The sequence below is a fragment of the Idiotropiscis lumnitzeri genome, chromosome 6 (assembly GCF_059441095.1).
Source record: "Idiotropiscis lumnitzeri isolate Australia: NSW breed Sydney's pygmy pipehorse chromosome 6, RoL_Ilum_1.0, whole genome shotgun sequence".
NCBI lineage: Eukaryota > Metazoa > Chordata > Actinopteri > Syngnathiformes > Syngnathidae > Idiotropiscis > Idiotropiscis lumnitzeri.
Window position 1 is genome coordinate 19,796,443 of NC_142396.1, and position 26,264 is coordinate 19,822,706.

Below are 26,264 nucleotides of genomic sequence, written 5' to 3' on the forward strand. Positions count from 1 at the left end.
AATACACTCCCTAGTCATTGGCCTAACGTAAGCCGTTGTTTAAATTAGCTGCAGCCTCCAGAATGGTGGATGATGATGTCGTGCTGACGGGTGCCCGAGCCCAATTCAACACGCCTTTCCCTAGGTAAATAGCAGGAAAGGGTAATAACTCATCTGCACACTGAGCACAAATGGTGTTTCCTCTGTAACCCGGCCAACTTCCTCCTTTAGTGTATTTGACCATATGTCTCCACATGCATCCATACACTTGCACTTTGCTGACTGTGCTCAGATAAACGCAAAGCAAACATATACATATTTGTGCATTACCAGAGTAAAACAGTACTCCAGGTGTTAAAATGACACCTTTTATGAGCAAAGTATCCAAACATATAAGATGGTTGAGACAAAAGAAAATATGTCCACAAGGTCGCCTTGCGGGGTCTTAAATCTTATTTTGTAAGTGCGATTGTGGTATTTTTCCAAACATCACAGAGCACACAGAATGTGCAAGCACATCATTGGTTTCAACGAACTACAGTTACAGTTCTATGCAGCTCTCAAGCAAGAGCTATCTGATCATGAGCATGAGAATTCTTAGGTTCCAAAACCAAATCAGACACCATCTAGCTTGTTTAATATCGGCCAGTAGAATCAAACCGAGTGGGAGTCATCTTGCTGATTCAGCAACTTTACTCTTCTTTTTCTCCCTTTGCACAGACTGCGCGCTTATGACTTTACAGAGAAAAGAGGATTTCAAAGGAAAAACGGTGCGATAAGCATCCGCAAACATAAAAATTTCCCAACATGTCAACTCTATCTTACACTTAATCGGAATGAGTAATACATGTTATTAATTTTAATTTAATTAATCAATGACAATGCTTGTTAAGAGGTGCAAAGAAAGAGATAGGGGAGGCGAGGAAGAAGGAGGAGACAGATATGGTTCGAATGAATGAGAAAAGACTGAGGGAGGAAAGAGGCACATTCACACCTATCATCTAATTATACAACAACATTAATCCCATTACGACTGGAACTGATTGCCAGGGTCCAGACCCTGGCTGCTCCTACCAAGGCCTGTTGTTATTGCGGTGGAGCCTCGGCTCCTGCCTGCTCTGGCCAGATAACAACTTTAATCATGCTTGGCAATCTCTATCTGCACCGGAGATCAGGCCCTGCGGCTTATCGCAAGTTCACATCAAGCTAAAAGCAGAACAAAGAAGAAAAAACAAGGGAACGCCACCAAGGCACAATGTGAGTGCGTGTGTGTTTTATTGTGTGTGCGTGTTTCAGAGAGAGCGAGAAAGAGAGAGAGAGTGAGAGAGAGAGAGCTTTAGATATGCGTAAGCATTACATTTGAGTTTTTCTTAAAAAGAATTAATTTCTCAATTGTGCATTCATGAAATAATTACCGGTACGTGACCCGAGCATCGATGAGCGATACCACAGCACATTCACAAAGCAAACCACACTTATAGAAGAGGTTGTTGGTGGAATAACTGTCATCTGACAAAGTGGAAGGTTATTTGTAAACTTTGGTGAAGTTACCAGGGAAATAGGAGTACACAAAAGAAGAAGAGGTTGGCTTAGTGATTTCCTTGTCAGGGATCTGCAGGCTTCCAGGTTTGCTTTAAACTGTAGGAGGCGGCTATTATTCATGCTGACCTCAGAAGCTCCAGCTTCGCTGTCATAGAAACCGAGCTTTCTCACACAGATACACACGCACACAATCAGCATTCTGGATCTGCTTGCTGTTATCTATCTATCATCAGCAGGCCTTCTTATCAGCATCAAACATCTTCCACAGAAGGGTGGGGGAGCAGCAGAGCAGGCTGCACTGCCATTAAAAACACACCACAACACATTCATCTAACAGCTATATATTCTGCGCGCTTTTTCACTTTCTCACTACCTACCCCCACCACCCAACTATGTCCACTCCTCTGCATCTCGTCTCTTTTATCACCCCGCTCTGCCTTTCTCCTCTTTACTTATCTCGAGATCCACCCCCAGCCAATCGCAAACAAAACTAATGACAACAGCGCGACAATGCTGGAAGAATGGCATGCAACAGCCAAACGTAATTAAAATGTGCCCTCCAATCTGGATCTTTCTTTCCATCTGCCCTACCTCTCATCTCTTCCTCTCTCTTCTGCTTTCTGTTATCATCAGCAGTGATCATCGCCGTCTTTTATCATGTCTCCCATCTCAACTGCCAAAATATAAACCCCGGGATCCAGCCTCAGTGGGCTGCCTTCCTGCCTGCCTGCCTTCCGAATCCCCTCCCTAGCTCACTCCTATCTCTCCATCAAGGAGAAGAGCCTTATCAGGCTCAAAGATCTCCAACTGCAGGGGAGGATGACGCACAAAAAAGCACAGACAAATATCTATCTGCTTCACAAACATCCTCTTCTTCTATTGGCCACAAGAAAGCCTGAAACCTAATGTACCGTTGTTGGGGGAAAGTGCAATGTGGTCCTCATCTACGACCCCATTGTAATGGGACTGTAGACGTGGTTTGTCTTTTGGGTGGTTTTGAGAAAAGTGTGAATAAAAAAGTTCATCACATGTTGAATCTTGAGCAATGCAAACAGAGCAGTCTTGATCGGAAACTGACAAATATGCTACAGTACGTTGCTCTGAAGCAAAGCTAAAAACTAAAAGACTAAAACAATACACTCGAGGATACTGGTTGACTGTCAATTTTTGCAGATTTCAAAACTAATTTCCAAAAGGAAATAATGAACCTAAGTCAATATGTTACAAATGTATCAAGTTGTTTCCATCCACAGAACACCATCACATCTGTCTTTTTTCATTTAAAATTCAAGAAATTAAGTGACATCCATATTTTAAGAGAGGACAAAAGTGGTCTCAAGGTCTTTTTTGCTCAGCGGGACATAGATTTGACTGTCATTCGCATAGCAATGGAAGCAAATTTCATCTTTTCGTAAGATGGAACCTCAACAAATACATCAAGGGCCCCAAAACAGAACCTTGTGGAACGCCATACGACAAAGGGGAAGAGTGGGACTCAGAGCAACCAAGGCGAACACAAAAGGTGCTGCCAGTTAAACTCATTTGAAGACATATTTTTATTATCTAGCTTTCAACTCAATATGAGACTGTCGCTGTTCTGCTGTTCTTCTGGTATCTATTGGTTATGTGTTTTAATTTGTGTTGTAATTTCCCGCTAATTTATATTACATCATATGGGAAGCGCTTTGTTACAGCTCCAGATGTTGTGAAATGTGCCAAATAAATAAAGTTGTATTGTATTGAACAGCATCATAAAACCTACGAGTACAGGCAGGTAAGGATTTTTTTTTAATTCTTAACTGCCACAGCCACTGACCACTATTCAGACATAGAAAGACTTATCTTTAATGACGGCAACTCATTCACAGCTCTAGCTATGAGCACGCTTAGTGACTCCTTTAACTACTGCGTTGACACCTGACGCGATATGTTGCAAACATGGTGAATGTCGCAGACTGCAGTGCTCATAGACGACGTAGTTTGAAAGAGGCCAGGAAATGTCGGTGTGGATGGCGTACAATGATACTGGCAATGACTCTGGGCAAAAGAAATTGCATCGAACATTTTTCTGATCTACTTGGTCAACTTTTTTCCATAGTGTAATTTTTGAGGCCGTGGTTCACTTAATGATGAGTAATACCTACATGTTTAAGTGGAAAACAGGGATGCATACACCCCCAATCCATTATGTTCTCCCAAATATGGGAGGTGACACAACCTTTTGCGCTCCCACAAAGCTTTTCCTATTAAAAACCTGCCATGCGTTTTAAAGCTTTCAAACAATATGTCTTCATTGTAAATGATTTTGTTGCACTGACTTTATTCATCGGTGGATACAACACACAGTAATCAAATGCAGTTCCCCATCCAGCTCCTACCAAGAAAAGCCAAGTTAAATACAAAATAATACATTACATCTGTATAAATAAAAATAAATAAATAAATAGAATTGATATTGAAAAATACTCCTCTCTAATTATTTTAATTACATGCACCCGCAATATGTTGATGACAATAGAAATGAAGAAACCAATCCTAATTATATTTAAGCATTATCACCGCAGTTTAAATAACAGCAGAAATGCTGCATTGTTCTGAAGAAGGACAGCAAGATAGAGGTGTGTTTAGTGTTAAGCTGCCTTGTGGTACCATACCTTACCTTGCCAATATCGCACGTCAGTGACTAAATAAGTATCGGACTCAAAACAACATGGTGGACCCACTGCTTTAATAGTGCTTACGTAGTTGTAACAGCACAGGCCCACACCTCTGCTAGACCACCTCATAACTCAGATCAACAAAGTCCTTATCACTCCTCACTCTTTCCTATCAAAATGTCTGCCAAATCACAAGAGAGTCACGGGGCTGAGAGCTGGCTGGCCTCGACTACAGCCCGGCCTGCTGCACTGGGAAGTGTGAGGGACCAGAAGCACTGATAAAGACGGCCATGACACCCCTGAGACGCACACATACAGTACAGTACGCGCTTTCTGTGTCTCTTGTTGTCACTCATACACACAAAGCCGACCTGGGGTTTAGCAGCTGCTTGCTCTGGGCTACAATTCCACGGCGCACCGTTTCCTGTCGGTGCCTGCTGGACATTTGCAGCGGTTATACTTAATTCTGATGAAAAGAAATGTATTGATGATATTGGGTACTTGACAATCAATGCCACCATTTTTTGATGCAGCGCAAAAATGTGATGCATGGCATGGAGAAATTTCGGAAATAATTTGCCTGTTAATACCACTGTAATGTGATTGGTAATGCATTTTGACCTTAAGGTGACGAGACATTCTCCTTTTCTCTGGTCATATTCACTTCTTCAGACTTATAAAAAGCATCCCGCTGGGACTTTACAATCATTGACAATTCCATTAGCTTAGTTGGCAGGTATTGCGCCTCTTGCGTCACTCAGGTTTAAGTCACAAACTACCGACCACATTCAATTACATTTATCATTTGTTTTTTGTTTATTTGGAGCCAGATATTGAACATATATAATTATTTACCCAAAATACATCTTGGGAAAGTGAACTACAGCACATAATTTTTTTTTTTTTTTTTTACAATTGACTTATTCTTTCAATCTATGGCTAAACAAACAAAATACTTGCTTGAGTTTGCTAAATTGCACAAAAGTTTAATTTAAAGTAAGCATGTCAGGAAAATTCTTATGTGTTAGACTATAAATTTAACAATGTTGCCTTGTTAAAGGAAAGCAGGATGTAAAAGCCACTGGAAACTTAAACCCGCGATTGTTTGAAAGTAGTGTAGCTTGCATACATTGATGACAATTATGTCAGCACTTGGTTTTACAAATTTGGAGACTCCAGGTCTTGGGTTAGGTCAGTTCACAAACTCTCAGTCTAAAGAGCTGCTGCTATCTAACTTTCATATATTCATGTAATAAAATGCTTTTTTAACGTTCAGCAAATATAAGTTATAATGGCTTCCTTCATAAACAACTACACTCTTGCTGCTCTTCTTGTTCAAATCACCTTAAACAATTTACTTATCAGTGAGGGTTTTCACAGAACCTAATAGCAACTGATTTTCTTTTTATCAACAGCCCAATAGATTAATATTGTCCCATCGTCTGTAAATCAGTTATATATAATGGCAAATCCAAAGCATGGGACTAGTCAACTACTGCATACAGCACACTGACAATATGTCTAGGGTAGTTATGAGGGCTCCTGAAACTTATGTTTGTCCAGTGATGCCATGCAGTTCTAAAGTTTGAATTAATGTTTTAATGAAAAGTGGAGGCTTATGCTACGATGGTCGATTTCTCGTTTCGTCTTTTTTTAACAGGCTGAATGGATTGCAAATTATTTTTCCCAACACATTCAAAGTACACATTTATTTTGCGGAATAATGCAAAGTGCCCTTTTTAATGAACTATGAATGATTAAAACACCAAAGCCCCAAAAGCACATCTGAGCCAAAATAATAATTATTCACATAAAAGGAAAAATGTGTAAAAATTTATATTTGTAAGCAGAAATCGGGAGGAAAGATTAGCAGTCTATCTGGTGCCCCATCTCTGGGAAAAAGAAAAAGTGGAACGCCTAGAGGGAAATGCACCAGCGGCCTTGGCGCTGCCTCAGACAGAAAACAAATAATAAAAAAGGTCCAATTTTAATCTTTATCGGCGCTCACATCAGATCGCAGCTTTATCTATGTTCACATCGGCTTTCTCAAGCAACACTGACGTTTTCACAACGGAATTAAACAGGAAGTCTCGACTACAGTTTGGGCTACGAATGCAAACTTTGATGAGAACATTGTTATGTATTTTACTTTCTGCCTGGGTTGCAAGAATAACTTATCGTGACACTTCAAAAAAATAACAAGGAGAACGTCTGTCATTTACACTGCGAGGCACATTTTCAAATACACAAACAGCACGAGATTGTCTCCCATAAAAAAGTACAATAAAACTCTGCTACTGTAGAAAAAGTCACGCGTTATAGTTGGACTTTGTCCTACTTCGTTATTAACTTTTAAGATGGAGCGGCCCCGCTCGAGCGTCACAAGTGACGTTCTTCAGTAGGACCGACAAGTTTGACTCCGAGCACGGACCTCGAATGACTCAACAACAAGTGACTTACGCTTTATCTGCCGGGGCTTGCTCTGCTTTCTCCTGGACATTGTGGCTCTTCCTGGCACCAGGAGCCCAGTCGGACGGACTGAGAGGCGGAGCAGCGTGTTCACTGTTCAATCTTCTCGCTTCTGCTTGGGTTTCGCTGCTGCGACTCGCCGCTCGGGTCAGAGACTAAAATCTACATGACCCAAGTGTACTTTGAGATCTTCTACCTGTGGCTCTTTTCCCCTTTCTGTCCTCCTTCCAAACGTGTCCACAACAACACCCACCTTGCCTTCTCAGGGCTTTGACGTGAACGTTAGTCCACGTTGTTATTCCGCGCCTCGCCAGGCAGCGATGCCGAATGTTGTTTGGGTTTAGATACAAACACTTATGTGGAAGATCGTCTAATGTTGTCTTCTGTTAGACTGTCTGTTCATCGGTCGGTCTGCAGCGTCTCTCGGGCGGTTTACAGTACCAATATCCAACAAACCACACAGTCAAGTCTGCGTACTACTGACTGCCCCTTATTTGTGACGTCAGATGTCGCACTCTTCTTCTATTGGTTCAAACCCAATGCCTGTGACAATCCATTTAATTTGGGAACTCAAATGGGAAATAATAAATTATTTATGTTGTATATCCTGTCTTTAATTTAATACAAATTCATTGGGTTTTGCCTCATCTGATTTCATGTGTTTAAACAATACACATTTCATTGTTTCATCACATTGAACATGAATGGGGGGGTATTTGCCAACGTTTAAGATTCGACTTTATTGTATCATGGGATATGGTCCTTATTTTTACGTGCAAACACTAACTGCCCCTCAAATATGTATATGAATAGCAAAATATTTGTCAGATCAGTGTAATAATATCTTACACGTTCCCTCTCGGTATAGCTAACCACGATGTAGCTGACGAACAGTTCTTTATTAACTAATAGTTTGGTCAACGTTTATTTTTGCGTAGGAGATTCAATGCTGTCATCTAGTGGTCAACCTTTGGACTACGTGAACGTTAAGTGAGTATATTTTTTCTTCTCGTTGTCTCCCCCTATAGGCGACAAGTACTGGTTACTTTCAAGCAACTTGCAAATACGAATGAACTTTTTAATAGCGCCTCTATGAATCGTTACGTGCGATCTATTGGGTTAATTTAAACCTCTATCAACGCAATCACTACCTATCACGTCTGTATTGTTTATCCATTAGCTGGCAGATGCTGCAAATGGATGCCTGAGTGCAGAATGTGCTCGGGGGAGAAAATATACATTCTTTAACACTTTACACGTCCATCTATCCATTTTCTGTAGTACTTATACTCACTCGGATCGGAGTGAGCTGCAGCACATCCAGGCTGGTGGGGGAGACCAAAAGATGAAGGTGTTAAGAATGCATATGAAACAAGGGAAAATGAGATATTCATGTCCTGTGTGGACATTCCCTATAAGAAGGGAATGCCTGAGAGAAAGGAGGTGTGGGGGACAAACTTTTTTGAGAGACTTCTCTTGACATCAGCATGTGACGAGAATAAAATCTTAATCTAACCAAAATGGCTGTTTCAGAGAAGTTCTTTTCCATCACCAATCCAGCCTGCCATCTAGTGGTAGAAAGTCGTTCTGGTTATTGACGGTGTAAATGATAAAACTTTTGTCATTTTATCATTTAAAAAGATACATTCCATCCATAATCTTTACCGCTTCTCCTCACAAAGGTCGCGGGGGCGGCTGGAGCCTATCCCAGCCATGGTAAAAGATACATTATTTTTTTGTTAATAAATAAACAAACAAAATGGATTGGAGTCTGCTTTTAATAAATAAATAAAATGGGGTTTTGCTTCAATACATGTGTTGCAGAAGTCATACTGCTGCTGAATAAAGCATTAAAATGGATTGGTGAAATGATTAGGCTGCATGTGTAACACAATGTGAAAATGACAAATAAAATAGAATACAAAATCTTCCAACAGATAAATATTTTGAACAATTCGAGGACTTTTAGAATCAGCAAATCTCTCAAAATTATCATCATGAACTTTGACAAGGTGAAAAGGTTTTTCAAGAACAATAATCACTGTTTATCTAGGACTGCAGTTTCTAATTGGATTTGATTTTCGTCAATTTCTCTAGTGGAAGGTTTACAAGGTACAAGACACGTAATTTGCCCAAAATTATTGTTTCAAATAATGTCAACTTGCTGGTCACATTTTGGGCTTGGGTCCATGACAATTTTATGATGGACACTGGATACTGGTTAGCTAACTTGGGTTGTGGTTGCTTTTGTTCTGGAACCCTAGAATACAAATATTCTTAATTGCAAAAATTGGTGAGAGTCTGGCATTGCTGATGCCAAGGTTGTCTGATGCTCCAGCGCAAACATACACATAAATGATTTATACAAGTTTGCTCTTATTTATATTACATGCAATTCTTGCTACCCACGCACCAAGGAATCCAAAGAATCAAAAATAAAATAGTTCTGGTGGCCACAAATATTTTCCCCTTTCACACAAAGTTCCTGGAAAATTGGTAAATAAGAGCTGTATATGCCGAGTTAGGAATTATCAGCCTGTGCTTTTCCCACGCAGCAAAATGAAGGGGAATGTATGTTTCGCCTCTGGAGGCAGGCCTGGAGGAGGTGCATGATGGCGAGTACATGTTGGACAGGCAAACGACAGCGCTTTTATAATTCACAAACATTACTTAAAGCTCATTGACTTCCAAATTTCCTATTTACATCAATTTATCGTACATTCCATACCATAACAAAGGATGTAACAACTTGTAAATTCAGCAAAGATGGTAAAATCTAGAAACAAAAATGGTAACAATAAAAATCACAGCAAAATGAAAGCAGTCAACATGAAAAATAGGGGGAAAAAATTACAATTTAACATAACTGATGGGATGTGACAATCTGCCCATTAGAACCTGAAAAACATAGCTCCAATTAAGGGTTTTCTGTATCAACAAGACACAGAAAAGCATGTCTATGATTTTATTTTCAGTAGATGAGATTAGTGTAAAGGTGTCTTCATGGGTTTAAAAAAAAAATAAATCAATCAGGCAGCTGGTGCCAGAGTCCTTACAAGCATGAGGAAATTGAACATCACACTTGCCCTCAAATCGTTACTGGCTTCCTGTGAGTCAATGACTCGATTTTAAAATCTCGCTGCTGGTCTAGGGCGGCACGGTGGAACAACTGGTTAGCCCGATGGCCTCGCAATGCGGAGGTCATAGGTTTGATTCCGGCTCCGTGCCTCCGTCGGTTTGCTCTGGTTACTCCAGTTTCCTCCCACATTCCAAAAACATGCATGGCAGGTTGATTGAACACTCTTACTTTGCCCCAGGTATGAGTGTGATCATGGATGGTTGTTTTTCTACATGTGCCCTGCGATTGGCTGGCAACCATTTCAGGGTGTCCCCCGCCTATTGCCCGAAGAAAGCTGGTATAGGCTCCAGCACCCCCAGCGACCCTTGTGAGGACAAGCGGTATAGATAATGGATGGATGGATGCTGCTGGTCTATAAATCTCTCAATGGTCTTGGACCAAAATGCATGAAAGATGTACTCGTACCCTAAGCGGCACCCGAACCTCTCAGGTCATTTGGAGCAGATCTCTTGTGTGTTCCCAGAACCAGAACCAAACAAAGTGAATCAACATATCGTTTTGACGTTCCTCACAAGTGGTGCAAACTCTCTGAATACCTGAGGTCTGCTCAAATTGTCAGTTCATTTAAATTAGCGCTGAAAACATTTTTCTTTACAGCAGTACTCTTGTGAATCTATTGTTTATTCTTTTGTTAGAATCCCCATTTGCACATTATCGTTTACTTAATATAGACTGATGCTTGGTTCAAAGAATTTTAATGAAATTATTTTGCCCATTTTGCCAGTACGTTCATCAAACACACGAAGTATGATTCATGGGACAGAGTAAAATCTACCCTCCGGCCTTTGTTAATCGAACCCTTTTTTAAAAATTGTCATCTGCCTCCCCCCCCCCCGCTCCAAAAATGGGCGTACGGAGGGCCGGACCGTTCCACCCCCAGTACTGACTGCCCAGCTCCTTGTACTATGCAAATAAACTTGCCTTGCCTAAGCATTTATCTCATGTGACTCAAACACTTACATTTTATGTTAATTAACAGCCTGTATTTCTCCAGAAAATGATGTTCAAATTCTAATGGGAATTCAACTTCCGTGGTTGCGCACACGTATAAAGATAATTTCGCCCCTGCATCGGTCACAGAAAAGTTTAACGTAAATTGAGCAAGCATCGTGTGAGTATTGAATTTCTCTTGCTTAGTTGTCATACCAGATTTTAACTGCAGTTTTTGGATTGGTTAAAGAACAGGTTCTGTCATTTGACTTAGGTCAGAGTCCTGTTTGTTCATTGGGGGTCAAATCAATGGAGAATTTAAGATGGGCAGCGGTTGTGACTCTAATGATTGACAAAATTGTGTGCGTGTGGGAGTGAGTGTGTGTGCATGAGTGTGTGTGAATGTGTGTCTCTGTTTATAAGTGCATGTGTGTGTGTGTTTGTGTGTGTGCCAGTGTAAGGGGGATACAAGAGGACCAGGACAAAAACAGGACAATCATTTTCAAAGGGCCTGGTTTGGGGTACATTCGGGATGAAAATCATACTGCTAATATCTTATCTGCTTTGTCCTGTAGCAGTGAAAGCACAGGAAACACAAGGTGAGGTAATTATATTTTATTTCATGACCTGAATGTTGCGCATGGTCATTGGTAAATTTCCTAAAACTATAAATGAAAAAAAATCAGACTTAACATGGAGCACAAAAGCCTGTGGTGTTTAGAATGAGCGTAAACGGCAAATCTTGCACATTGTGTGTGACAGGGGACTTTACAATTGTTGTGCATGTAAAGATTCAGTAAATGTGTGAATCCTCTTGTACTTTGGAGGCAAGAATATATGCTAGAAACAATACACATTACAACATCGCAAAGAACAGCCCTGGAAGTACTTTTGTCCCAATGAAGTCGATAGCCGTTTATTGCAAGTTAGATTATTGTATAGGATAGGCTCAGTGAACTTTCAGTTGAATTTCAGTTTAAAGGGATCATCCAGCCGAGATGGTCCATTTTTCAACAACTAGCACTCGTTACGTATTTTTTTAATCAGAAAAATAATATTAGCTTGCATTTTCAACTCTCTTTTTTTTTCCTTTCCTTTTTTTTTTCAAAATTAATAAAATACAACCCACCGCACAAGATGCTTGTGCCCCCGATTTGAGGCACAGATTTCTCAAAATAATTTTATAATTATTATTATCATTATTTTGTTTTATCATAGTAGCTATTTTGTGTCGTGAAATACTATTGTTGAGTTGCTTATCACTAAAACATTACAAATATAACGAAACAGTGCTGATATTTTTGTTTGATTATTGGCCAGTCTTATCTGCAACAGTCAATCACAGCCTTACTAAAAACAAGTCAGGCGTATCACGACAAATTCGTCAATGTTGGCGTGCAAGAGTCCAGCACATTTTTAAAAGTGTGGCATTGTGTAATATGGCAAGACCTGTCTGTAAAAAATGTACATATTTTAACTAACAAGAGCCAAGGGGACTTGAGTTAGACTGGCACTTAAGTCAGCAGTTATGTCAAAAAGATAAATAAAAGCTTACATTGGTTAATATGTCAGAAAACTGCAATCACTTGTCACCAAAATGTATGTGGACATCTCTACTTATGGCCACATCATCTGAAACATTTAATTACAGTAGTAATTTATGGACAACGCATCTGTCTCATAGTGACAAGCTTTGTAGTGAGTGTCTCTACGAAGAGGAAAATGCTCTAAAATCCGTGTATATTATTCAGAGGTTGGTGTGAGCATCAGTATAGATGGATTTGGTGACTACTGGTTGTAGTTTTTGCATATTAGGCGATGTTTAGTTTCCTACATGGCACGTATAAACTGTTGTGAGGAAGGACGCATTATATTCGTGTCGGCAACAAGAGAGCCATTTGAACCACTTTATAAAAGATTCCATAAGAGCCACAAATCCTTTGGACATCTAAAATGGAGATATATATTCTTTTCCTTTTTCTTTTAAATTCTGTGGCAAACACTTGCTGAAACGGGTGGCCCGGTCAAAACGATGTCAGTGCAATCCGCCATATTGTATGTGGCTTTTGTTGTTGCCATCAAATCAGTGAATAATATTAGTAAAATTAAGTTTTAATTCGAATGGCATTATGCGATAAAAAGCGATTGGAATTAATCCAGTGACTTCTTGCTTGATGATACCTCAAGGAGCAAGTAATCAAGGCTTTATCTTTACAAGTTGCTTCACTTTGCCACATCCAAAGAGCAAATCACACAGCCGATATTGATCTGCTTCCAGCTCAGCCCCCCCTCTCTGAAGTCTGATGATATGATGACAAAGTCAATCATCCATCCCGTGGGGAAAAAAAACTATCACTTCAAGCCGGACCACTTCATTTCTGTAAATTAAAGCATCATTTTCTAGTGCATATGTCAGTCACGGGCCCTTGGAGTCAACATCACCCTTTTCCCCTTCTGATGCCCTTGGGGTTGAATTACAAAGGAAAAGCACATTACCATGTTCATGTGGGCCAGAATTGTGCACCATCAAAGTACTGCATGATAGATTGATGGATGGGCAGACAGACAGCTAGTAATATACGCATTTAAAACTACTGAATATGAACTGACCTTTACATCTTTAGGGAGGAGCGATGACCCTATGGTCTCACTGACAAATGGCCAAATCAGAGGAGAAATTGTATCTGTAAAAGGGACAGAGATAAAAGTGAAGCAGTTCCTGGGAATACCTTTTGCCCGCCCTCCAGTGGGGCACCTCCGACTGGCTGCTCCCGAAGATGCAGAGCATTGGGAGGGATTCAGAGATGCCACACGCCAGCCCCCTATGTAAGATTGACTGACCACTGAATCATGAATGGCCAAAGAGCACGAAGAGACATTACAGCTTTCATCTGACTTTCTCTTCTTTTTTCTTCAGGTGTATTCAGGACTCTGATGTAGTTGTGAATTTTTACAGAATGATGTCAGTAGAATACACTCCACCAGAAATTTCAGAGGACTGTTTGTATCTGAATGTATACATTCAAGCTGAGGCAAAAAAAGGAGAAAAACTGCCGGTAGGTTTAAGACACTGCACATCTTGTTTGCATTCAATGGCCTACATTTGTGGAAGTATTTTGGCGTGTAGTATCCCACAGAAAATTTTGATTCTGAAGGAAAAACTTAAAGTGTTCTTCCAAACCTGTTGGGGTGTACTTATTTATGTTGGCACTGCACAAGTTAAAGGTGTAACCAACATAAAAACCAGAGATCAGAGGTTGAAAAACACACAGAGCCAAACATTATTGAAGAACCAGAGTCAACCCATTACTTGGTGGAAAGCAACAGTGCTTAAGCTATAAAAGAAAATGTAACGTATCACTTTAACAGAACAATCGGAATCTCAAGCTCAAATGTGCCGAAAAGTACAGCGATAATGATCACAAATTCTCTGAGAAAGTTATATGGACACATAAATCAAAGATTGACTATGACCAAAGTGATGGCAACGCTAAATGAAAGATCCACATAAAACAGCTACATGATGCCTGCATTTGAGCTGAGGCTATGCGGAGATCACACTTGAGAATGATTACATTTTTTGTGCAACTTTAGAAGTGTGGCGTATTGTTATTGGATTAAATTTTTGTATGCCCAAGGGACAGTCATCTTTAGACATTCCATAAAATTATAACTATACTTGCTATATGGAAATCAATGAATGAACGAATGAATGAACTGTGTTCTGCGATTGTCAGGTAATGGTGTGGCTCCATGGAGGAGGTCTGGTAATGGGCGCCGCCTCTCAGTATGACGGCGCGGCATTAGCTGCGTATGAAAATATAGTGGTTGTCATCGTTCAGTATCGCCTCGGGATTCTGGGATTCCTGGGGTAAGACACCAGACTGTTCTCTGCCTGTGATCAAAGACACTTAATAATAACTATGCCATGTTCAGTGGTACACATTTCACCTGCATTTTTCTGTCATTACCGTATTTTCCGCAGCAACTTTTTTGGGGAAAAAACCCCCCCAAAAAAACAACAAAAAACCAGATACAAGATACAAGCTCCACCAGGCTATGAGCCGCAGTTTTCTATGTTGAAATTTTTTTTTTATTTACTGCATGTACAGAACGATTTTGCTCTGTGAATGTACATAAAGGGACATAAAAAGATTGTTAAAACAGTGTCTTTTAACACGGCAACAACTTTGCTAATTAAAACAGAACAGACCCAAGAGGGAAAAAAAATCGAGATTTTCTGAACTATAGAGCACCCCTACCGGTGAAAGAAAAATCCACAGAAAAGCCGCACCACTGTATTAGCCGTATGGTTCAAAATCTACAAAAAACGTAGCGGCTTATAGTCGGGAAAATACGGTATGTGTAAGACATAATGTAAAATGACAAAGCCATGTTAGAACAGAACATTGTTATTTTGGGTTGTTGTTTCCAAGAGTTTTTTTTTTGTGGTGAAATTACCTGAATAAAGGCAGCACTGCATTCTAACAGCACTGGAGATGAACATCTTCGGGGAAACTGGGGTTTCTTGGATCAAGTGGCTGCTCTGAAGTGGATGCAGGAAAACATTGAGGCCTTTGGTGGTGATCCTCGAGCTGTTACTATCGCTGGAGAATCTGCAGGTGGCATCAGTGCATCTATCCTGGTAAAGAAATAAATATGTAACATATGTAACATTTATATATATATATATATATATACATATATATGATTATTGATTCTCATATATGTCCATAAACCATCAACCAATTCTAATTTTAGCGCTACTATTAATTCTTTGTAAATATGCTGCATGTATGATGTATGCACATGTATGTTTTTTATGTAGAGTTTGCTGAATTAATCCAATATGTTGTATTTCCTCAGACTCTGTCTCCGCAAGCTAAAGGATTGTTCCGCCAGGCAATTTTTCAAAGTGGTGTTGCAACAGTTGGAACGTACATTAGCAGCCATCCATCAGGTCATGTCAAGGTATGTGACCAAAATCATTCATATTAACTTTTTACCACAGTGTCAGTTACTAGATTTTGGTTTGATTAGAGTTGGGTTGAACATTTTAATCATGTTCCAGACCAAAAATATGAGCATTATTATGGCTTGCTTAAGTCACAATATTGCTCAGAGTGACACTGTTGATCAGTATGATCACTTAGACACCTCTTGCCTACATGCCCACTACCGGCGTGCTGGAGAAGGTGGGGTACACCCTGGACTGGTTCTCGCAGGGCACACAAAGATGAACAACCTTCCGCTTTGTTAATCCCACCTAAGGACAATTTTGAATAGCCCTACCATGCATGTTTTTGGAAAGTGGGAGGAAACTGGCGTACCCGGAGTAAACACATGCAAACTCCACAGAGGAAGGCCGCAGCCAGATTCAAACCCTCGACCTTTGCACTGTAAAGCAGACGTGCTTAACAGTCAACGTATTGACATGCACATTTAAATTTGAATGCAGGCCTTTGGGACATACAAACTGGTGAGGAATCGGTGAGGCTGAAACTTGCACTTGGTATTAAGGAAAGGAACTTGGAGGCATAGATATTGCTGAGCTGGCTAACATAGAGACAAACAACCACTCCCTCTCACATTTGCACATACAGACAATTTAAAGTCTTCAATTAAGCTACCATAAGAAAACAAGAGTACCTGGAAAAAAACATACCGGGATGGGGAGAACATGCAAACTCTACACTCCACACACAAACCAGTCCACCACCGTGCCGCCCAACGTAAACTATAATAAATGCAAATTTAAAAGGTTTTGTGCCGTTCTGTTCAACTGCTGATTCTTAAATGATGATAACCTCCACAATTATCCTCTTCATTAAATAATCAGCATTTGGTATACAGTATTCCAGTCAATGATGTCAAGGTCTCATCCATGAAGTATATCCGATCTGTCCATGTCAGAATTTTATCCCACTTATGGAAGTGCGATATCGGATTGTATGCCTTGTTTTTCTCTTTACCCTGCCGGAATGCATAAAATATATACAAATTGTGCCACTTGAAAGCAAAAAATATATATAAGAAATGCACAGTGAAAATCCAGCCTTAGTGTATTTGATACTTGTGAAATTACATAGTAGGGTGTAGTGAGGAATTCCTCACTGAAAATGTATGAAACATGTTAAATATAAATAGATAAACTACATGAAAAAAAAGAAGTAATATATGCAGTAAATAATTAATGAAAACGAAAATGATCAAATACAACTTACAACTTACTTTAGAAATAAAAATAGTATGTGCATGTTGAGTGTGCTCTGGGTTACATTTTGTTTTATTTTTAATACTGTCTATAAATTCACTGTTTCCTTTCTATCAGATTGTAGCAAACCTGACTGGTTGTGAAGACAGTACGTCACAGGAACTCGTTCAGTGTTTGAGAAGAAAGACAAAAGAAGAGTTAGTTGATGCAACTAAAAAGGTAAATGGAATACATTTAATATGTAAAAGCAACAGTTTTATTTGAATTTACTTCTTCGTTTTAATAATGTGTTTAGATGAAAATTTACCTGGGAGGTGTGGTAGATGGTGTCTTTCTGACTGGTACTGCAGAGGAGATTCTAAAGAGAAAAGAGGCCATGCCAGTTCCGGTTCTGATGGGAATAACCAACCATGAGTTTGGGTGGATTCTACCCCAGGTAAGAGATTTAATTCCAAATATTAACATCTGTTTGTCCTCAATTATAAGTGCACTTAACTTAATCCTGATGTCAGACAAATCACTTCACAATGTGGTTTTCAGAGTTTTGCTCTGCCTGGCTGGGAGAATGGCATGACCAGAGAGTCGGTGCTGGCTATGGTGAACATGTTCAATCCTGACGGGGTGAGTTCTATGAAATTTGTGATGAAAATTATGAAGTAAATAGTTAGTGAATAGTTCTTAATTAACACTACACTTTAATTCCCTATTAAGACCACCACAAAATAAACTTCTTGAGCATTTTTGACTGTTGTATGCCAAAGTTATCTATCTATCTATCTATCTAATTAGTGCCGTCAAGTGAAATAATTCCATGATTGAGATTAATCACATTTTTCAACTACTATTTTTTAAAGCTTGTAGCCAATATTTACTTGAATAATATCTTGGAATTAATGCAAAATCACCAAATATGAAGTATATTTAATTCAAAGACTGTTCTAATAGCTTTCTTTAATTCTTGAATATGATCTAATCGGAGACACCTACACAGGCATTTTTCTTAGAAACATTTCTCAAAACTGCCCACAAGCACCACACTCCAGCAGTGTTGGTTTGCAAGGATCAGTCGTAACTTGAACACAGTGTTTTGTTCTGAGATGATTTGCTACAGATGTGCAGCTAATGTGGTACAATATTTCCAAGATATGCAAATTATGTTTGAAGTAAATCAAACTGAACTAACTGAGTTAATCTCCATAGTTAACACTTTAATTTTTTGCCTTAATAGGTGGAAAAGTGCTATACTGTATAAGTGAAAGACATTTGCCATTTTGATGTAGAATGTTTATATCGTATATCGGAAAAATGTCCGTCAACGCCCACCTGCAACACACACACTCACACACCCCAATCCAATCCCTCTAACATCCCCACCACCTGCCAACAGGTTAGGGGATGCAAACTCAAGCATCCGGTATTTACTTCTTTTCTTAACTCACATGTTTTTTTCTTCATAATGACACAGGTTTTCTTTTTCTCCTTCTCCCTCTTCTCTTCCGCACACGACCACCACCAAGCGAATGGAGGTCGCACACAACTATTTGTTTTTACTTTGTTTTATTTGAATTGCCAATACTTGGCATAAATATTAAGCAACCTTCATGTCTCATGTTCTAAATTAAAAACATAAGTAAAAATTCTAAGGTCCATCCATTATTTCTGGTTTAGGCCGCTTTAGCCAATGGGCTCATGGTGGACGAATACCTGAAAACTGCCAAAACTCCACAAGCCATTAGAGACGGATTCACTGAACTCATGGGAGACGTCTTGATGACGCTACCTGTTGTCAAAGTGGCAGACTACCTTACAGGTCAGAAATGTATTTATTTAAATGTCATTTAGTGGCTGGTGGATCTCAATTGCGTGTACATGAGAGTCAAGTTGTGTTGCTACTAAAACAAACAAGCGGTCAGTGAAATTTAGGACGTTAGTACAAAAGTGTATGCATAACTGTACATGTTAAGATATTATTGAAAAGGTTATGCGCCTTAAACGACCAAACGACAGGTGCACTTTGTGACATGTTTAACTGCTCTAATGGAATTCTTAGGCTTGAATTTTGGCAGAAAAAAACACCATTGCAAAGCTCCAACAAGTTCACCCAAAGACGGAAGGAAGAAATGCGTTTGTCTGTTCATTCGTCACAAATTCCAGACAGAAAAGAAAGATGCAAACAAATGTAAAAAATGGACTAAACTTGGAAATTCCTCGAACACATTCATTTTGTCACTATGTTTAAACGGAGGGAACAGACAGAGGCTAAGTACGGTAAGCTTGGTGGCGGACGCCTCACTGAAGAACGCTTCCTACTGGTCATTGGAGTGCATATTTCATGAGACAGGCTATGCATGTTTGAAATAAATTCAATAAAAAACAGTCCAAGTCACACCTTTCTTTGTTGCTTTCCGCTATTTTTGAATACTAATTGGTAGCCCAAAAAATCGTCCTGACCCTTAATGCACTGCACAGCCCAAGATCGGCAAGTTGTGTCGCGGTTCACTGAACCGAGTGTGAGGGAAAGAGGACCCAAGAGCGACTGAGATGGTGGAATCAGGGTTTATTAAGGGTTGAGGAGGCGCGACGGGTCGAGCCAAGAGTGCGGCTGCGGGAGCGTGGGTGGTCGGGCAGGCGGTCGAGCGGTGAACGCCGGGAGACGCTGGCGGGCTGGCGGAGGCGCGGCGGGCGCGGCTCGGAAGAGGCCGGGGCGCGGCGGGTGGCGGAGAGCGTTGGCGGGACGATCGCCGGTCAGGAACTCGGGAGCGGGTGCGGGAAGCTCGGGTCCGGACAAGCTCGGGACGACTGGAAGGGAAACACGAGAGCACGGAGGTCAGACAGGCACGAGGGGACACAGGATCAGGCGAGCGAGCAGCGTGACGGGACATGGGCCAGTACCACATGAGTTGACGAGATAATCCGGCGTCTGGCTCCTGGCGTGGCTGGATTTTATGCAGCCCTTGATTGCTGCTGACGAGCCGCAGGTGCGCAGGAGCCGACGCCCACTTTCTCCGGAGGAGTGCCTGGCTGGGAAGGTCGCGAACCTGCAAGCAATCAGAACCGCCCGGCCCTCCTCCCAAACCCGGACCGCCACAAGTTGCTTATTATTAAAATTATGACACAGCGTTGCGTTAATCTGTTTTAAAACTCATACAGTACGATGAAAGTTAAGATAACGATTTTCAGTCATATGTACCGTAATGAGATGGCAATAATGAATTTGTTTAGCTGCAACCTTTAATTGACCTTGTCCACCCATCAATCGTGTTTAATTTGTCTTTTATGTTTAGATGCGGGCAATCCAGTTTACATGTATGAATTCGGCTTTCGTGCTGAGATGCTCAAAAACTCCAGGCCCACTTTTGTGAAGGCAGATCATGGCGATGATGTCGGCTTTGTGTTCGGTGGCTGTTTTTGGAGTGGAATTGTACCATTTCTTGGTATGTTGCATCTTATATACTTCCTTAAATTAAAAAAATACGATCCAGGCTAAGTGATGAAACTGTAATGCGAGGGCCTTTTGTTGTCATGAATGAATGAAGTGATTATTATGTGGTGCAGAAGAGGCCAAAAATAATATTTACCTCTCATATACACTCAAAAACATCTCCCAGTCTCTTACCTTTTTAGTATGTGTGTGTGTGTGGGGGGGGGGGGGGGGTGCGTGCGTGTGCGTGTGTGTGTGCATGTGCGTGTTGGTTTGTGAGTTTTTTTATTAGTGAATATGTGAAGATGAGTTTGTTTTGGCTGTATGTGAGTTTTTTGTTTGTTTTTGTGAGTGAGGGTTATTTTGGTGTGTGTGTGTGGCAGGTTTTTGGGGTGAGTGTGAGAATTTTGCACAGGGTTGGATGTGAGAGGTTGATATTTTTTTTGGCTCATTGGATCGTTGTCCATTTGACTTATCTGCTTCCCCTTGATATCTTTTCAGGCAACATTACCAAAGAGGATGAACGACAATGTTTAACTATAATGAAATACTGGGCCAATTTTGTCCGAGCTGGGTGAGTAAGAATGAGATAAACTAGTAAATAACTTTCCACCCGTCCATTTTTTTACCTAGCTACCATTATTCTCATGGTAACATTTTTTGGGAGAGTGTATCTATGACCACACACAATACAATTTTCTTTGTCATTGCTTTAATTTTGTGTACTGCCTCATTACGTCTATTCCATGCACTGATTTGTTAACTAAAAGCCAATTAGAGTGATCAGTTGTCATTGACGACAGACACCATTTTGCATTCTGCGATTGATGGTTTGTTCAATCCAATCATATCTAAAGGGCAAAATAACACTAATATCTCTCAATCTGTGTATGGTGTTTGGGTCTGTGGGACCCTTTTTATTTTTTTATCAAAAGCAAATTTAAAATCTGAAATGTATTGCCTTTGGCTCATTTTCTGGAAAGATCATAAATCAAAACACATTTTCAATGACTGCACCCGGCAGAGGCATTTCATTACATAGACATAGAAGGTGTTTGGGTCCAAAAGTGTGGAAAGTCTCTGTAAAGTCACATGTATCAAAATCTTTCCCTTGTGGCCAGAGAATGAGGCTACTATTGATCACCACCCCTGAAATTATTTATTAAATAAATAATAAGTACCGGTAAGTATTGCAATGACGGTCTTTTTTATGCTTCTCCTCAGCTCACCCAATGGCCCAGGCCTGGTCGCTTGGCCTCTGTATGACAGGCAGAAGCAGGAGTACATGGAGCTTGATGTAACACAAACTGTAAGACAGAAACTGAAGAAGGACAGAGTCCATTTTGCAACTGTCACTCTCCTTCAGAAAGTGGAAACTTTAGCGGCAGCAGCCATCGCTGAAAACTGAAATCTAAAAATGGTTGCTTTGTGTCCATTACAACTACTTCAATGATGAGATTGTTGTGTACTTTTGTGCTGAAAATAAATGGCATGACCCTTTGTGACCTTTGAGTAATAATTACAGGACTATAGTACATTTAATTGTTTTCACTGTCATCAATCATACAAAAAAATGACATGTTGGTTCACCTGATTTATATTTCATGATGTAATTAATGGGAATCGGTCTCTGCTAATAAATACATCTGCTTGAGCCTATGACACATTTGAAGGCGTACAGCATGAGTCTTCTTCTGTTCCTTGAGGTTTGGTGTCCAGTCTGTTTTTCATCTCTGCAAGCTGCAAAACAGCCGATTCAAATGATCAGGATTGACATCTGGCTTCTGCAGACCTTGCTGATGATCCTATCATTTGAATCAGGTGTGTTGCAGTGGGGAGAGATGGAAAAAAGGCACGACACCGGCCCTCGAGTGACAGGATTGAGCAGCCCTGGCGTACGGTGTGTGTGTAGGCTTATATGTCTTTGTGAGTTATACTTAGCGTTGCATTGAATGGCCTCTCCAGGACAAAAACTAGTGATGACATCTGGGAAGTGACCGTAGAGATTTTACATGTACATCATGTATAGGTAAAAAGAATTTCTGAAAACGTGCAACTGACTGAGAACTGTGTAGTATTAAATTGTGGAGCTATATCGTTAAACTGCTTTCACTGGACTTTTCCTGACTTTTTGGGTGTGGCCACATCGGAACACAGTGACGCATAAAGGCTCTAAGCTGGAACTCAAAGCAAACATTTTCTTTGCTATTGTATGTTTGATGTGCATCTACTAGCATCACGGATGATGTATAAATAAGGCGTAATTCCATCCATCCATCCCTTATCTGAGCCGCTTCTCCTCACATTGCTCTGGGGGGGTGCTGGAGCCTATCCCAGCTGTCTTCCGGCAGTAGGCGGAAGACACCCTAAACTGGTTGCCAGCCAATCGCAAGTCACACAAAGACCAACAACCATCCATTGTTACATTCACACCTTGGGACAATTTAGAGTGTTCTATGAAACTACCATTCACATTTTTGGAATGTGGGAGGAAACCGGCCCTGGTGCTTATCTTGGCTATCTTTGGGCAGCAGGCTGGGTACCAGAATCGAACCCTGCACCTCTATGCTGTGGGGCCATCGTGCTAACCAGTCGAATTCTAACCACCGTGCCACCCCCATGTATAATATGTTGACAATTTTTTTGTTGGATTTGTAAGCAATCTTATAGTGTTTGTGACAGCATTTGCAACAGTGTGGGTGTGTGCATGAAAGCATTTCACTTATGTGTACGAGCGCGTTTCCGTCGTGTGGATGTGCAACAACAATTTCACTAGAGTGTATGAGCTCATGTTCGGTAATAATGTCATATCATTTTCCACACCGCTTATCCTATACAGAGTCGCGGGAGGTTGCTGTAGCCTGTCCCAGCCTGTCCCGCACTACACTCAGAACAGGTCGTCAGCCAGTCACAGGGCAGACATAGACACTGTCACCGAGTGGGATACTACGCAGCCCGCATGCAAGTCAAGCGCATGTGCGACTGGTTCGGTAATAATTGTGAGAGCAATTTCTGATTTGTGTCCCAAATTCAGTCTGCTAGAATGACGCTACAATGACCAAACAGACCTGGAAGGGCGTTTACATGAATGCCAGTTCTGATTTATCTAGCAATATCTTCGCCATCTTTTTTCCTTTTCATGCCGTACTATAATAAATGTAAATGTAAATTATTAGCAATAATGACCATTTAAAAACACTAGAAACTGAACTCGAGCGTTCACTTTTGGGAGTTCCAACCTTAATTCCATACGGCGCTGTTGATTGGCTGCATGGCCTCTGACGTCACGTGGGTTCTCTTTCCGTCATTCCATTTTTGCGCATGCTCACCTCCACAAGGCAAGAGCTGAGCCACCAGCAGCAAAGACGAAACCATCGGACTGTTGAGAAGAGCAAGCAGCCCCCTTTTCCTGTCAGCAAAGCTCCCCTCTTGTACGTACACTTCTACTTTCAGTTTCGTAACATGTATACATTTACTGGAAATGCCTCAGGCTTGGTCAGCGTCCAATTTTGAACTAATTTTCAAACGCTTGTTTGGTTATTTGAATGGTGTCAGAATTCTCCGTCCCGTCCTGTGCTGTCTGTCAGGGCTTGTTGTTGTTTTGTTGGGGAAACCGTTATAGAGGTTTTACTAGAATTGTTCAGCAAGTGTTTGGCCTGCCAACGAAACCAAGTTATCCCCGTTTTCCGTGAAAAATGGCTACGCAGTGACGCTTATCACATTGCAGCGTGCAACCTTCCAGGAAACGTCAGTCAGATTATTGCCGTGTTTATTCAGTGTTGCTTCCTTTATCAAGAACTCTGCATACGCTTGAGCTTCTCGGGTTTGGTCTGAGTTGATGAAAAAGAATAATACTTTTTAAACCTTGCCCACTAATGCACACTTGAAAACGTAGACTTTAGAGTCTTTGGGTGAATAAAATTTTATTCTCGTTTATGGAATACGTTCGTGCTTCTTATTTCAGTACGTGCATCCATACTGTCGTCCTATTAGATTTGGAATTAAAACCCCTTCCACTATGGAGGGCTGAAAGTGACAAAAAAATAAATAAATACACCATGAACTGTTTAATTAAAATGGTCGTTAATTAATTAATTGTTTCATTCATTTATTATATTTGGAATTAAATAAATCAGATGAATAAAAAAAATGCACTGTTAAATAAGTGTAATAAATTAAATGTTTAATTTATTAATTAAATGTGCAATTAAATAATTAAATGTGTTATTATTTAATTCTATCAATTAATTATATCTCTATTATATCTCAATTAATATATATACCTCTAATCTCGTTGCACACTTGAGTACAATGACAATAAAGGGATTTCTAATTCTAATATCAGCGTAATAACAAGTATAATTATTTCTATATTTAATTGATTATTTTATGGTCGCGTGTTGCAATGTATCATAAATTAATTTTATGTCAAACTCGGCCATCAAAGGTTGGTGGGCAGGTCCTACCACCTGATTGGTGGGGCTGCTCATCAAGTCAAGGCAAATCATTTCCAGAATCATGGATATATACCAAGTGTCTAGTGAAAATAATATAGTCCGATACACTGGGTGATGCTATTCACCTCTACATTGTTTAGAATACTCAACAAGCAAAATGAGGAAGGGGGGGAGGGAGGGAGGGGGAGAGAGAGAGATAGAGAGAGAGAGAGAGAGAGAGAGAGAGAGACCGAGACCCCCCCACACCCAAACCATGAGAGACTTGGACTGCCCTCAAACAGCAGAAACGTGCCATAACTGTACCTATATTTAAATACAAGACAGTCATAAGTAGCAATGCAAACTTCAATCTAAAATCCCATTGACATTCTAACAGTATCCACTTCCAATGATATTCCTTCCAACAATGAATACTAATACAAACCGACAACCACTGTAGAAAGTCAAACATGCTGGCAATATAACAACATCAAAGGCACATGTTCTTTCCAATTTGTTAAAAACGAGTTAGAACTCAATAGCAACGTTCTTCTACTCTTATATCTATGCACGCACAGCACTACACTGCACCAAAAAGGCCAATACATGTGCAGCATGTTTTTCATTGCTGTTATTTTCATATATTCTCATTCAAATTTATTTTCGGTTTGTTCTTTCAACTTAGATTTTTAAAGTTGAGTTTTCAAGTAATCACAGAGTTTTCATTGTCATACCAACACACATTTCCACCTGATGGGGTGCATAATAGTTTGCATGTGACCTTTTAGTGTATGTTTGCAATCTTTTTGTAAATAAGACTGACATTAAGTACATGAACTGACACCTCCAGTAAAATATTGTTCTCTCTCTATTGGTCTGTGTTGGTACTCATTGACCGATCTCATGTTCACCTCCCAAATCTTCTGTCAGCTACTTCTGCTTGTCATATATTTATTGCAGCATGTGATGCTGTTCAGTTGTCACCCAGTCTGATTGTAGTGCTTATTTGATGGATTGCAGAGCTACTCTTACTGCAGGTATGTTTTATCAATCGTGATTGTGTGTTTCCGCCGGTACCGATGACTTCCGTCTTCGCACCAATTCCGATCACTTTTTTTTTTCGTTGACTACAAATACACTGCATATTCCGATATTGTATTCTTCCTTAAAATGACATGAAATTTACTCTCATCTTTTCTCTATTTATTCATGAAACTAATACAATAAAAAAATAGTAAAAGACATACAGATTCAATAAAACATATCTGTTAAAATAATACCATTGATATCATTTGTCAGTACAACAAGTTTTTAGGTAATGTACACAGTTGTTTTGTTGATTTTATCGTGGTGTGATGTACAATAGTGCTAGTCGATAGTGGAAAAATAGTCATTCTTATTTTTGGTTGATATTTAAATCATAATAAACACGATTATTCTTTGTTTCAACTTCAGCTTATTAATACAACCACTAGAA

The 26,264-nt window shown here is 40.1% G+C and overlaps 3 protein-coding genes across 6 annotated transcripts in view; 2 read left to right on the forward strand and 1 right to left on the reverse strand.

Annotated features, from left to right (window-relative positions):
- Positions 1–7,086, reverse strand: part of zfpm1 (zinc finger protein, FOG family member 1) — a 94,563-nt gene extending 87,477 nt beyond the window's left edge. The window contains exon 1 of the mRNA XM_088299477.1: positions 6,639–7,086. Coding sequence (XP_088155603.1) covers positions 6,639–6,678 — 40 coding nt within the window. The 5' untranslated portion in view covers positions 6,679–7,086. The remainder of the gene's footprint in view (positions 1–6,638) is intronic.
- A 4,096-nt stretch (positions 7,087–11,182) lies between these two features.
- Positions 11,183–22,017, forward strand: ces3 (carboxylesterase 3). The gene is made up of 13 exons (XM_088298723.1): positions 11,183–11,315; positions 13,341–13,542; positions 13,634–13,772; positions 14,454–14,587; positions 15,208–15,361; positions 15,583–15,687; positions 17,048–17,149; positions 17,226–17,366; positions 17,471–17,551; positions 18,599–18,740; positions 20,215–20,364; positions 20,853–20,925; positions 21,576–22,017. Exons 1-13 carry the CDS (start codon positions 11,249–11,251, stop codon positions 21,757–21,759), a joined length of 1,674 nt encoding a protein of 557 aa, XP_088154849.1. The 5' UTR covers positions 11,183–11,248; the 3' UTR covers positions 21,760–22,017.
- A 1,631-nt stretch (positions 22,018–23,648) lies between these two features.
- Positions 23,649–26,264, forward strand: part of kiaa0513 (KIAA0513 ortholog) — a 41,650-nt gene continuing 39,034 nt past the window's right edge. For all 4 annotated transcript variants that reach the window (XM_088297689.1, XM_088297690.1, XM_088297686.1 and 1 more), the window contains exon 1: positions 23,649–23,782. The gene's annotated coding sequence lies outside the window, so the exon portion shown is untranslated. The remainder of the gene's footprint in view (positions 23,783–26,264) is intronic.